Genomic DNA, 12,515 nt, shown 5'->3' on the forward strand with positions numbered 1-12,515 from the left:
GCATACTAATATTGATTCAAAATTCCTCTATTTTATCCTTCTAATTTTTCTTTTATTAAATAATTATAGCTATTTCATATGTGAATAAGACTTTCAAATTTATGGAATTTTCAAGCATATTTAAAAGTACTAACTATATTTTTAGCTATATTTCTACGTTTTTTTCTAACCCTATTTTAAAAGTTTGTTTTTCTACTAAAAAAAAAGTATGAAGCCCAAACTTGTTGATGTTAGAGATGATATCAATTAACATAAAGGATTAATATTTAAAGTATATATGGGGCACCTGGGTGGTTCTGTCAGTGGAGCCTCTGATTTCTGATTTCAGCTCAGGGAACAATCTCACATTTGATAGGATTGGGCCCCCAGGCAAGCCTAGCACTGTCAGTGTGGAGCCTGCTTGGGATTCTCTCTCTCCTGCTCTCTCTGCCCCTCCTTTGCTCAGCTCACATTCTCTCTCTCTCTCTCTCTCTCTCTCTCAACATAAGTAAATAAATAAAAACTTTAAAGTACATTGAAGAACTACAAAAATACCAAAATCCCCACATTGTAATTTCATTTTTGTTGCCAAGTAAGGGAAGAAAAGTCCATTAAACAGAAGCAACTACCTCTAAATTCAAGTTATTTGTGTATCCGTGGACAGCAAGGGAACTTCCCATTGGAGCAGTTACAAGTACAGCTGAATCCTCTGGAGAATTTCTGCTTTGTCAGTAGGATCGGCTACAGACCACCATCCATACTGGATACAATTCTCCCTTTAGGTTAGAAATGGGGCAATCTCCATCCAGCACCCATTTTGTGTAAGACAACATGCCAAGTACTTTATTCACAGTCTCTCATTTAATTTTTATATGACTCCTGACTGAATACATCCTGTTATCCCACCTTATGAGTTGAGAAACTGAGGCCAGAGAATAATCACCCAAGTTTGGCTAGAATCTCCCACCGTGGGCCTTCATGATGGAATGACGAGATCAATGGCGGCTTGCCTGGTCCTCCAAGTCTCCTATTGTCGCATTAGATCCCTAGACCGTCACCTGCATGACCATGTCTGCTGAAGGTCACTAACTGTGAATGACACTAAATGTCATGGTTTCCAAAGCAATGATGCAGTTGTAGCAATGAAATGCATTTGTTTAAAGACCATTTCTTCGGGGCGCCTGGGTGGCGCAGTCGGTTAAGCGTCCGACTTCAGCCAGGTCACGATCTCGCGGTCCGTGAGTTCGAGCCCCGCGTCAGGCTCTGGGCTGATGGCTCAGAGCCTGGAGCCTGTTTCCGATTCTGTGTCTCCCTCTCTCTCTGCCCCTCCCCCGTTCATGCTCTGTCTCTCTCTGTCCCAAAAATAAATAAACGTTGAGAAAAAAAAAAAAAAAAAAAAAAAGACCATTTCTTCATTTTATAAAATGGACGTGGAAGGCAATGCCCACTCTTTCACTTCACATTCCTACTAAAGGACTCCGGCATTGAAGTCTGTTTCTAATTCTATGGTGGGAGAAGCATAACGTAACTGAAAACTTGGTGGGCTTCATCCTTTCAGTGAATTAAAAGGATGCAACTACACAACATTTTTCTACTACATTGAACTTAAAACTGTACCTGTGTTTCTTGCTAGATCATCACAGGCCTTTTTTCCTTCTTCTTTCCTTAGTGCTTTTGGACTTCCATTTTTATTTCGTGGCCTAACTGTACTTGCGTATTTTATTTCAGGCCTTCTCAAACTGATTTTGGAAATACACAGTATAAATGAATGAGAAATAGTGGTGCATTAGAACTTGTTTCTTTTTCTTTTTCGAAAGGTTTATTTATTTAGGGAGAAAGAGAGATGCAGAGAGAAAGTGCGTGAGCACACGAGCAGGGGAAGGGCAGGGAGAGAGAGGGAGAGAGAGAATCCTGAGCAGGTTCCATGCTCAATATAGAGCCTCATGCAAGGTTCCATCTCATGACCCTGAGATCAAGACGTGAGCCAAAATCAAGAGTCAGGTGCTTAACTGGCTAAGCCACCCAGGTACCCAGAGCTGGTTTCTCTTTCTGTCCCAGAGCTTGATACTTGAGTAAGGTCTAATTTTGAAGGTGACATGAAAAATGGGAGAAGATGTTTGCTAATCTCACTCTGCACTACAGACACAAAACATGTGGAATTCAAACACACTGAAATGCCAGAGCACACGGTGAAGCTTTTGTTCCCGAAGTTATGCCTCAGGAAGCAGGGGCTGCCTTATGATTAGGTCAGTCCTGGGCAACCTCTCGTTTTAAAAGACATTCCTCTAGTGCTTTTACTTTGATCAAACATATAATTTGGACAAGATATCAACCTGAAATAAACTCAGTTAATGTACTTTAGAGGCAGCACTGGTTAAAAAATAAAGAAGTTTAATATGGCCTAGGTAAATAATACTTGAGACTTAAGTCTCTATACTTTTATGTTTATGTTGTACATATATAGAATGACAGAATAAATGGAAAAAAATGCTTTTATTTTGTAATTGTCTTTTCCAATAAAATATCTAGTGATCTCGTAAGAGGATCCTAAAACAGACATTGTGATGAGTCAGCAATTTTCTACAAAGCATACGTTTTAGATGCATGTGAAGAGTCTGAAGAAAATTGGTAATGAAATGTGAGGGCAAAAAAGGCAGTATTTCTCAATTGATGTTTGTAATGATATAATCTTTACTTTGTAGGTATATTTCAAACATGATATTAAATATTTTAAATGAGTATTTGATTTATATGTGTATCAGTATAATTTTATACATCCAAGTTGTGACATAGTCCCATCTTACATCTCGATATTTCTGCTGAAAATGAGAGATCACCTTACGTTCAGGCTAACAATATTTGAGGTAATGCTTAGAACACCCAATCATTTTTAGATACACGTAACGATGAGTTCGAAATTGAAAGTGTTTCTGTAGATACTAATTGTTCTTAAGTAATGTGTAGACTAGCTACTAATTAATACATTTTTCTATACTCCTGATTTCATCCAGTGGGTGGTAATTTGAATTCTGTAGCATTGACTTTTCTTAAATCGCTGACCGTATCCCAAGCTATGTGGTACCTATTTCCATACTTAATTTCATTCAGTCCTCACAACATCCACTTGACACTGTTGTTACATTGACAGAATAAATGGATGGAATGAAATGGATGATTACACAGAAAGTGATAGATCCAGAATCACAGTCCACATTTTTCTCTGCACCACATTCTTCTATGAAAGATTTTTCAGCACCTCATGACTTATATCTGTCTCACCATTATTTCACTGGATTTCTAGAATTTATACTGAGTATGTGGTCAGTTGAAAAAAAGAAGACCAGAAAGTCGCTTTTCAATTTATGAATTTGTTTGTGCCTGTGATCATGACCCCTAAGGAAACCAAAATCTGTAATTTCTCTTAATTTGCCAACATTTTTACCACCTTTGTGAAAATTCTTTGAAACTTTTTTTTCACTCGATCTAGCAGGCTAGAAACATCCCTGTAAGACGTTTGCCCACATTCAGGCAAAATTTCGTCTCTAAGGCTAATGAAGAATGAACACATTTACTAGCCTGGATTCAGAAAACACAAACCCAGCTCATGACATTCTTGGATATGTTTGTGCGGTTAAATATGTCCATACCCGGTATGAATCACCTTCTGACAAAATGACAAGTTTATCAAATTTTGGTCCATTCCTTTCCTTTGTTTATTTTTGGAATCAAATAAATAAGACACACAAATTTCATTATAAACCTTTCAGCACAGAAATCCCACAGGGACCTAACATGCCCACCCCTCAGGGACCCCCAGTTGCTCTAGCAAGTTAGCTCCTTGTCAGTGTCATTCATGGGAGCTCAGGCAGCAACTACCCCCAAGGACTGGGAAACAATCACCTACCTCTCCAAGGATCCCGCTGCCCTTTGTGTCCAAACTGGGACCGAATCCTAGCATTCTGGGCCAGCACCAGCCCCTGGCCTCCGCCCCTGCATCGCCCACCTCCTCTCCCTATGTTATACAGAAGAATGAAAGAATATTTACCTGTAACCCTGAGCAGTGTGCCAGGACCGAACACTTTGTGGTTCTTCCAGCCATACCCATTCCACTGTCTGAAAAGCTTTTACACAAATCTCCCTTTGTGCCCCCTTCTAAAATTGTGCCCAGGGGCGCCTGGGTGGCTCAGTTGGTTAAGCACCCGATCTCAGGGTCTGTGAGTCCTAGCCCCACGTCAGGCTCTGTGCTGACAGCTCAGAGCCTGGAGTGTGCTTCGGATTCTGTGTCTCCCTCTCTCTCTGCCCTTCTCCTGCTCATGCTCTCTCTCTCTCTTTCTCAAAAATAAATAAATATTAAAAAAATAAAATTGTGCCCATATTTTCAATATCTATATAAATATAAAAAGTAGGTCTTGCTAGCGCTAAACAAAGATGAATCTCAATCCCATTAGAGATGAACGCAGTCAAGAATGGATGGACTGACCCCTCTCTGCCTGGGCGGCTTGGTTCTGTCTTTCCATTTCACTCACACGAGTTGGAGAGTATGATTTTACCTTTTCTCAACATTTTCCTGAACCTTCAAAATCTCTTTTTTTAAAAGGTTTTCATGCATCATATCAGCTCTTTTCCTAGAGTGTAATTTACGGTTACTATTTCTATAATTTTCAAAGAGGAACAAAAATAAAAATAATATAATTGTTTAATTAATGAGTGTTCAACATTTTTATAGGTATTGCTTTTTCTATATATTGAAGCGTGGGTATCTGGTTTGATTATAAAGCAAATTCTTCCCAGAACCCCATTCCAACTGATAGTAGCCAGATGAGTTATTCCAGAGTCTGAAATCTTAAAGGTGACCTCTTAAACGTATTTATTCCTGGAAGACTGCTCCTTTGAACTTGAAATTACCCTAAGAGTTTCCAGGGTACTGACGTAAAGTCTGAGCTGCTCATCAGAGGATCCTGTCTGGTCTGGTCTTTCTGCCGCTGTCCTGGCCTGAACGGAAAGGTAGCTGTGGGTCATGCGGCCGAGTCCCGCTTGTATGTCACCTGCTCCAGCTGTCCTGCCCGAGTCAGTATTTCCGGCGCACTTGATGCTGATGCGGAAAGAAGACTGAATGCAATGGTGTGGAAAGGACTTGTCATTTTATAGCAATACCCTAAGACTCACACTGAGAATTTAATAAATGCATATTCGACATGACTTACACGGGGTGAAGGAGGCCATTTTAGTGCCATGACTGTTTTCTGCATGAGTAGTAATACAAATTATGAGCCTTTATTAGTTAAACTTTCAACTAAAGAGACGATGAAAAAAAGTCAGTCTACACAAGAGTAAATAAGTATCAGAATTAAAAATGCAGCTTCATGTTTCTAATATCTTATAATGGTCTAGACAATGCTGTTTGGAATGAACAAGTCTCTGTTGGGTCCCACACTTTGCCACAGCAACTTGCCATGTGACTTTAGGCAAATAACTGAGCTTCTCTGAGCCTCAGGTTCTTTATCTGTGAAATTGGAACAAAGGGATCGCCTGTATAGGGCTGCTGAGGATCAGGACAAGACACTGAAACTATTCACCCTGTCATGGACTCTGGAGCTGAAATGGTTTACTGAGCTCATGAATCCCATTAAACTGGATCATTTCTAGTCAATATCACAAGAGTCACAATGGCACAAATTTTGACTCGTCTCAGCCTGATTTCTAAGAAGCCAGAGTAATGAGAAAAAGTGGCATTTATAGATGTTTAAGTCATTTACTGTGAGAATTAATGCTTTTGCACTGTTGTTAAAGATGAGATCAAAAACAATCATAGATTTTGCAGGTTATTAGAGAAAGGAGCACTGTTCATTTAAAAAGGATCACTATTAATAGTAAAGGTACTCCATCAAAGTGTTTCTCAAAAGCATCCTGAACCATTAACTTACACCAATGGTTTATAGAAATGATCCTAAAATATTTTAATTTCACGCCTGAGTCTATCCTTGTGTGTGTGTCTTGTCTACAAATAGAATCCAATCTATTTACAAGCAGGGGAGCTAATAAACCATTTGCAAAGTAGTTTTGCTTTTGTATATAGTGACCAGTAGCTGCAAAATTGCTGTCTATATGCTGAGGTGATCCAACATTGTTTTTTTCTAAAAAGCATCTATCAATTTTTCATTCACAGGCTCAAAATAGGACAAAGTTACTTACCAGTGGAGTTACTATGAGCCTAGTTCCTTTTGCCAAGTATCTCAATCCAACCTGGTTACAGATAATCACTCTGGTTGGAGGTTCTAAAAAATGTCAGCCTTCTCCTGAGCTTCACGGCATGACCAGCAGGTAGAAACCTTGTCCTGGCAATATGATCTTCTGGGTTCCCTTGGAAGTCCTTGAATATAGGCTTCACGGCATCTGGCATTTTGTAAATTTCCTCAGATTAACTGACTCAAATGTCTGTTTTTGAAGGAGGCAGTATCAAGGAAAAGTGCTGACAGAGAATGGAAGTGCTAAATAAAAAGAAAGAAAAATGAAAGAAAGAAAGGAAGGAAGAAAGAAAGAAAAAAGAAGAGAGAAGAAAAGGAAAAAGAAAAAGAATTAAAAAAAGGAGGAGATAGGGACTGAATGGCCAATCAAGAGGCCTTTTCTAAACTACCAGGAAAAGTGTTCAGAGAATTAAAATGTTTGATTTCCAGGTGTTCAAGTGTGTGAAACTGTTCAGAGATCGCATCAAAGGAAGAGCCCTTCTGTTCTCACAAAAACCAGACTTGCTCTGTTAGCAATTTGGGATTGTATTTCTTTTTTTTTTTTTTCAAGATATGAAGTTTATTGTCAAATTGGTTTCCATACAACACCCAGTGCTCATCCCAACAGGTGCCCTCCTCAATGCCCATCACCCACCCTCCCCTCCCTCCCACCCCCCATCAACCCTCAGTTTGTTCTCAATTTTTAAGAGTCTCTTATGCTTTGGCTCTCTCTGGGATTGTATTCCTGAAAGAGGATACGCTTCAGTAACTGAGAACACAAATATGCCAACAGAAATGTACCTGAGAAATGTGAACAATGTTCTCCATTTTTTCATAGCCACGTTTACCATTTGCCAACACGCATCTTTACCAGGCAACGCAAAATGAGAAAATAATTTCCATGATGACAATATTTTCCTGGAATGTAGAAATCTGTAGAATTCTATCTCCCAGAGAAAAATGTGTTTCTTACTAAAACTAAAGTTTGAAAACAAACCCAGTTGTCTGATATGTGGAAAGAAGAAGCCTCTTGGAAGGGATTCCGTGATTTTTCAGCTGTACCACTGCCTCTGGGGTTAACTACCTTCGGACAAGACATTTGCCATTTCTGGGCCCCACATCCCACTGGTTGTGTGGGCATTGGGCTCTGTATGTCCAAAGGGCCCTTCCTGTTCCAACAGTTTATGAGTCTGTGACTAAGAGCAGGAAATGATCTGTGGTTGCTCAAGTGAGAAAGGAGTTGAGGGTTAGCAATAGAAAAGGTTTTCTACAGGTTCCTTTTGCCTTGTGACATTGTGAGTGCCCAGCTGGTAAAAGAGCAGGTGGCTTCATCAGACTTGAAGACATTATTTGCTTATCAAGCAAAAGACTCCCTTGTCTTTCATATCTGTGTCCAAACTGAAATTGGGCTTATCTTATAGATAATATTGGTTGAGTCATATAGGATTCATTTCAGGGGCTCCCCTTCTTTTATTTGGTACTACAACACAGTGGTCTTTTCTAGGGAAACCCCAGATAGCTTGCAGTGTATATGCAATGTTTTGTCTTGTGTTCGGGTAAAGGAGAGTTGATCCTGAGGCATTCTCATCTTGGTGTCTCCATTTGAAAAGCAAGGGAGTGGAATCAGAGGCCCGTGAACAAGTTGACAGTGGACGTATAAACAGTGAAAAGACAAGAAAGGAACATGGTCAAGCTACAAGCTCAAGCCAAAGACACGTGAAGTTGGCATTGCCAGTGACTGGTCAGAAAGGACTCCAAGAGGGGGCATGAATCAGGACTGGGGAGCAGTACCAACCGTTGTTTTTCAGGGGCAAGAGTAAGGGAGGAAAATCTGCTTTAAAACCAGTGAAGGACTGTCCAGTAAGATCTGTCTCAGTGTTATTTTATTATGTTATTGGTACAAAGGACTATCAGATCCCAGAAGACCTCACCAAAACACCCATGTTGTAATAATTCAACGTTAAATACTTCTTGGGAACAATATAGTCAATTTTTTTTCTTTAAGTTTTACTTCAAAAAAAAACTATACTTGAGCTCCTTTTCACCCCTGAGTTACAGATTTTTCACCAAATTTCACAAGTATGGCAGCTGTATGGCTATCATGAGAATTGGAAGTAAAGCCTGATTCTGTGCTCGAACTGCCCTGTGTGGAACCTCCTTCAGTCCCCAGCAACCCTGTGAGAAAGATTTAGTAATGTTCCTGGATCACACTGTCAGTTAAGTGACTGAGCAGGAATTCAAACCCAGGTTTATATCACTCCAAAGGCCTTGTAGTTTCCATCATTCATTCATTCATTCATTCATTCAAAGTCAAGAAACCATTTTGCACACTGGTGAAGGCTTCCTTCCCAGAACCTTCTCACAGATGGAGAAAGAGAGAAAAATCAGGACACTTACAAAAGCCAGCCTGGGCCCCCAAGAGGTAAGGCTGGATGATAAAGATAACTGAAAGTAAGATCACAGATTAGGTCCTTTGGCTCCTTAGCTCAGACCTTGCTGAGGACACAGATGCAGGAGAACAGTCCTATGTAGACAGTAGCCAGGTCCCTCCAGGAGCTAGAAAGGTATGTGTATATGTTTACAGGGGTGTGGCATAGTGGGAGGGCTTCTGTTCAGTGACAAGGCAGGACAGAGGGGACCTGCTGGGGTATGCCTCCTGCCTCAGTGCCAGGAAAGCGTGGCCTGAATTAGGGAGGGGGAAGGAAGTGGTTGATGAGGTGGTTGTTGGCCCTGTGGTGCTGGCTTCAGACTTGCAGGGCCTGAGGTCACCATGTTTTTGGCCTCATGTTTGCTCTGCCCACCTCAAAATAGGGTGGTGGTCTCTGCAGGACTGTTTGGCATGAATGTGAAGGGACCATGGAGGCAACTTTTTGAAAAACTTTTTAATGTTGATTTATTTTTGAGAGAGAGAGAGAGAGAGAGAGAGAGACAGAGCAGGGGAGGGACAAAGAGGGAGGGAGACACAGAATCTGAAGCAGGCTCCAGGCTCTGAGCTGTCAGCACAGAGCCCAACGTGGGGCTTGAACCCATGAACTGCGAGATCATGACCTGAGTCAAAGTCAAACGCTTAACCAACTGAGCAACCCAGATGCCCCGGAGGCATCTTGACTTCTGTGGAAATGGGAATGGTTTCTACTTGGCAGGGGCCGTTTTATGAGTACTCTTTCTCAGTATAATATTTTAAAAATATTACATGTTTAATAAATATTAACTTTCAGAAGAGCAAATATGTAGTGAGTATTCTTTATTTGTCGGGCTTATTTTCTTTTTTTTCTTTTTTTTTTTTTATTTTTTTTTCAACGTTTTTTATTTATTTTTGGGACAGAGCGAGACAGAGCATGAACGGGGGAGGGGCAGAGAGAGAGGGAGACACAGAATCGGAAACAGGCTCCAGGCTCTGGGCCATCAGCCCAGAGCCCGACGCGGGGCTCGAACCCACGGACCGTGAGATCGTGACCTGGCTGAAGTCGGACGCTTAACCGACTGCGCCACCCAGGCGCCCCATGTCGGGCTTATTTTCTAAACATTCTTCACCTTTTACATCTTCCCAGCAATCACATGGTATGGATGTTTGCAGTTTTCATTTCATAGATCAGGAAAGTGAGGTAAAGAGGAGTGACATATGACTCTAGGAAAGTCACAGGGCTGCTACGTAGAACGTGTGGAAAAGATCTTCTTTGAGGAAACTTGGAGAAAAAGGATAAATATGAACATAAAAATGCCCATGAGCATATCACCAAGACCAGCAGCTCTTTCCATTATGGTGTGTAAAGTTCTAGGTTTCTCCTTTACAGATATATGAATGTAAATGTTATTTTGTGGACTACATTATAATGATAAGTTACAGGTGCAATATGCATAGTGTCTTATATTCTTCTCGTTTCATTTCACTTTATATTCTGATCAACTTCACACATTATCTGGCAGCCAATGGAGGTAAAAGGACATGAGTTGCCTTTTGATCATTGCCGGCACCCACAGCTTGAGTTTTTCACAGTTACTGAATATCTCTGGGCATTTTGCTTCTCTCTGAGAGAACCAGACCATTTCAACATACACAGTCTCTAAATAGGAATCCAAGTTAATATGTAATTATGTCAAACCAGACATTTTGGGCACAGTTGGTGTTATATGTGAGGTAAAATTGATAACCATCACATTCTCTTTTCTCTGTTCTCCGATACAGAGACATTGCATAACAAACTGTGTAAAGTGAGAGGCTGGATTTTACTTGACATTATGAAAGTGGCAGGCATTTCTCTTGTCTCGTTTATATATTTTTTAAGTTTATTTATTTATTCTGACAGAGAGAGAGAGAAAGGGAGAGAGAAAGGGGAAGGAGCAGAGAGAAAGGAAGAGAGAGAGAGAATTCCAAGCAGGTTCCACAATGTCAGCGCAGAGCCGACGCAGGGCTCGAACTCACAGAGTGTGATCGTGACGTGAGCCAAAACCAAGAGTCAGGTGCTTAACTGATAGAGCCACCCAAATGCCCATCTTTCGTCTTTTTTAATAAGAGTTGGGATTTTTTCACTACTGTATGCATGTTTATTGTATTAAAGACCACCAAGAACACAGTATTGGATTCATCATAATATTGGTTCATAAATCACCATAATCATTCATCTACACATAGATCTCTTTAAGTTATTTGTTTTATTCTACTTAGTTGATGACATCGTACTTCATAAGTAGACAAAAACCTGAGAAGTCCTGATTTAACCAGAGAACAAGAGTCTTACATAAAGTACATGCTGCTCTCTACTAAGCTCATCAGCCAGAAGAGCACAGAATTTAATGATAATCTGTCAACACTTGTCCAGTTTTCTGTTTTGTCACCCAAGAAACAGGGCATGCCCTGTTCTGTTAGCAATGCGTCCTTGGTGGCTTTGTGGAAACTGAAATGAAATAAACTAGATATAATCTTCCCCATACTCCCCAAATTGTTTTAATTATTTGGTGGAAACCATAACCCACTTAATTGACCATTTGCTTCATTTCTTCATTTTGCTCCTCTAGGTGGGCTGTCCACTTCTTTTTACCTTGCCCTGGTCATTACAAGGGAGCCCCCCATGAACTGCGTCTATGGTTTTCCTTATTCTCTGGTTGCTGCTTGGAAGCAGTCAATGGAAGCATCAGCAGGAGGCTGAGAGTTGGGAGCAGAGTGAGCTCAGGGTTCCCTCCCTGACAGGTGGCTTTGGGTTGGCTGCATTCTCCCCTGGGCCCAACATATAGGGTCATCTAGCCCAGGACAGAGCTTTATGTTCAGGAACCAAGAGATACAGGTGGGAATGGCCATTCCCTTTTATACCAATTAATTCACCTGAAGAATTTGTTTCTAATTCCAAGCCAGGGAACTAGAGGCCTAGAAATCTAGTACCCAAGGAAGGAATGTTTTTGTCAAGTGACAAGGTCATGGTTCCTTTGAACTTCAACTCTCATTGGCCACCATTCAATGGAAATCAAAACAAAGATATCCATTAGTGTAATCCATAGGCATTAGCTTCCTGGAGTACAGAGCAGGGTAGAGAAAAGAGGAGAACCAATCCTGAGAGGGAAACAGAAGGCAATCAGCAAAGTCCTCCCTTTATGCCCCTCAACACCCACTCCTGTCCTTTGACCAGGAGAGACATCAGTGCCCCCAAAGAAGAGAACACACAGAGTCTTACTCGGAAGTCTATCTTCTTCTCAGTCTCCAGGTGAAGATCGTGTGAACCTGATTTCTAGCAACCTTCCATGGAAGTTAGTGGATCATCTTTTAAGGCAATGAAAGTGCCAGACTACCTCACTGAATGAAATCACAGTTCTGTCCATCACGCTGTGCTTGGGGTGATCTCATTCTTGTCTCTGCATCTGGACCATAAGATGTAAAGAAATCCAGGAAGTTTCGGTACAGTGTTAATAAAAAGACTCTTTGTGCACTCTCTGTACTACTTGGTGTCTGTCCTACATGACGGAAAAGACACACTCAGCCCAAGAAGCTACTCTGAGCTCTTTGGCATTAAAGTTTTCTCTAACTTGGCAGACAGAGTGAACGGAAGTCAGGAGAAAAAACAAGGTTTTCTTTTGTAAAAGAAGCAAAGGTCGTTTGAGAAGAGGGGAGAAAAGTAATTAAGACAGAGCCAACCACAGGTCTTTCTAACCATCACATTTCACCTGTTGTCTCTAAGTGCTCAGTAATATGCAGAGATTTTTAATATTATGAAACATGTGAATTCCTTTTAAAATAAATTTAAAAGAAAAATTACAAGCAATATAAGGTTTCTATGAGACAAGTTGGGGAACACGGAAGTGACATGGAAAAAACTATCCTGA

At 40.8% G+C, this 12,515-nt stretch overlaps 1 protein-coding gene and 1 gene segment (V, D, J or C); one reads left to right on the forward strand and one right to left on the reverse strand.

The window, feature by feature from the left end:
• The window catches only part of LOC115508747, a 240,454-nt gene that overhangs the window by 66,029 nt on the left and 161,910 nt on the right, over positions 1-12,515 (forward strand). The gene's annotated exons all lie outside the window — the stretch shown is intronic.
• The window catches only part of LOC115508749, a 31,371-nt gene that overhangs the window by 15,891 nt on the left and 2,965 nt on the right, over positions 1-12,515 (reverse strand). The window contains 1 exon segment of the C gene segment in view: positions 4,025-4,088. Coding sequence covers positions 4,025-4,088 — 64 coding nt within the window.

This window comes from Lynx canadensis, chromosome A2 (genome assembly GCF_007474595.2).
Source record: "Lynx canadensis isolate LIC74 chromosome A2, mLynCan4.pri.v2, whole genome shotgun sequence".
NCBI classification, from domain to species: Eukaryota; Metazoa; Chordata; class Mammalia; order Carnivora; family Felidae; genus Lynx; species Lynx canadensis.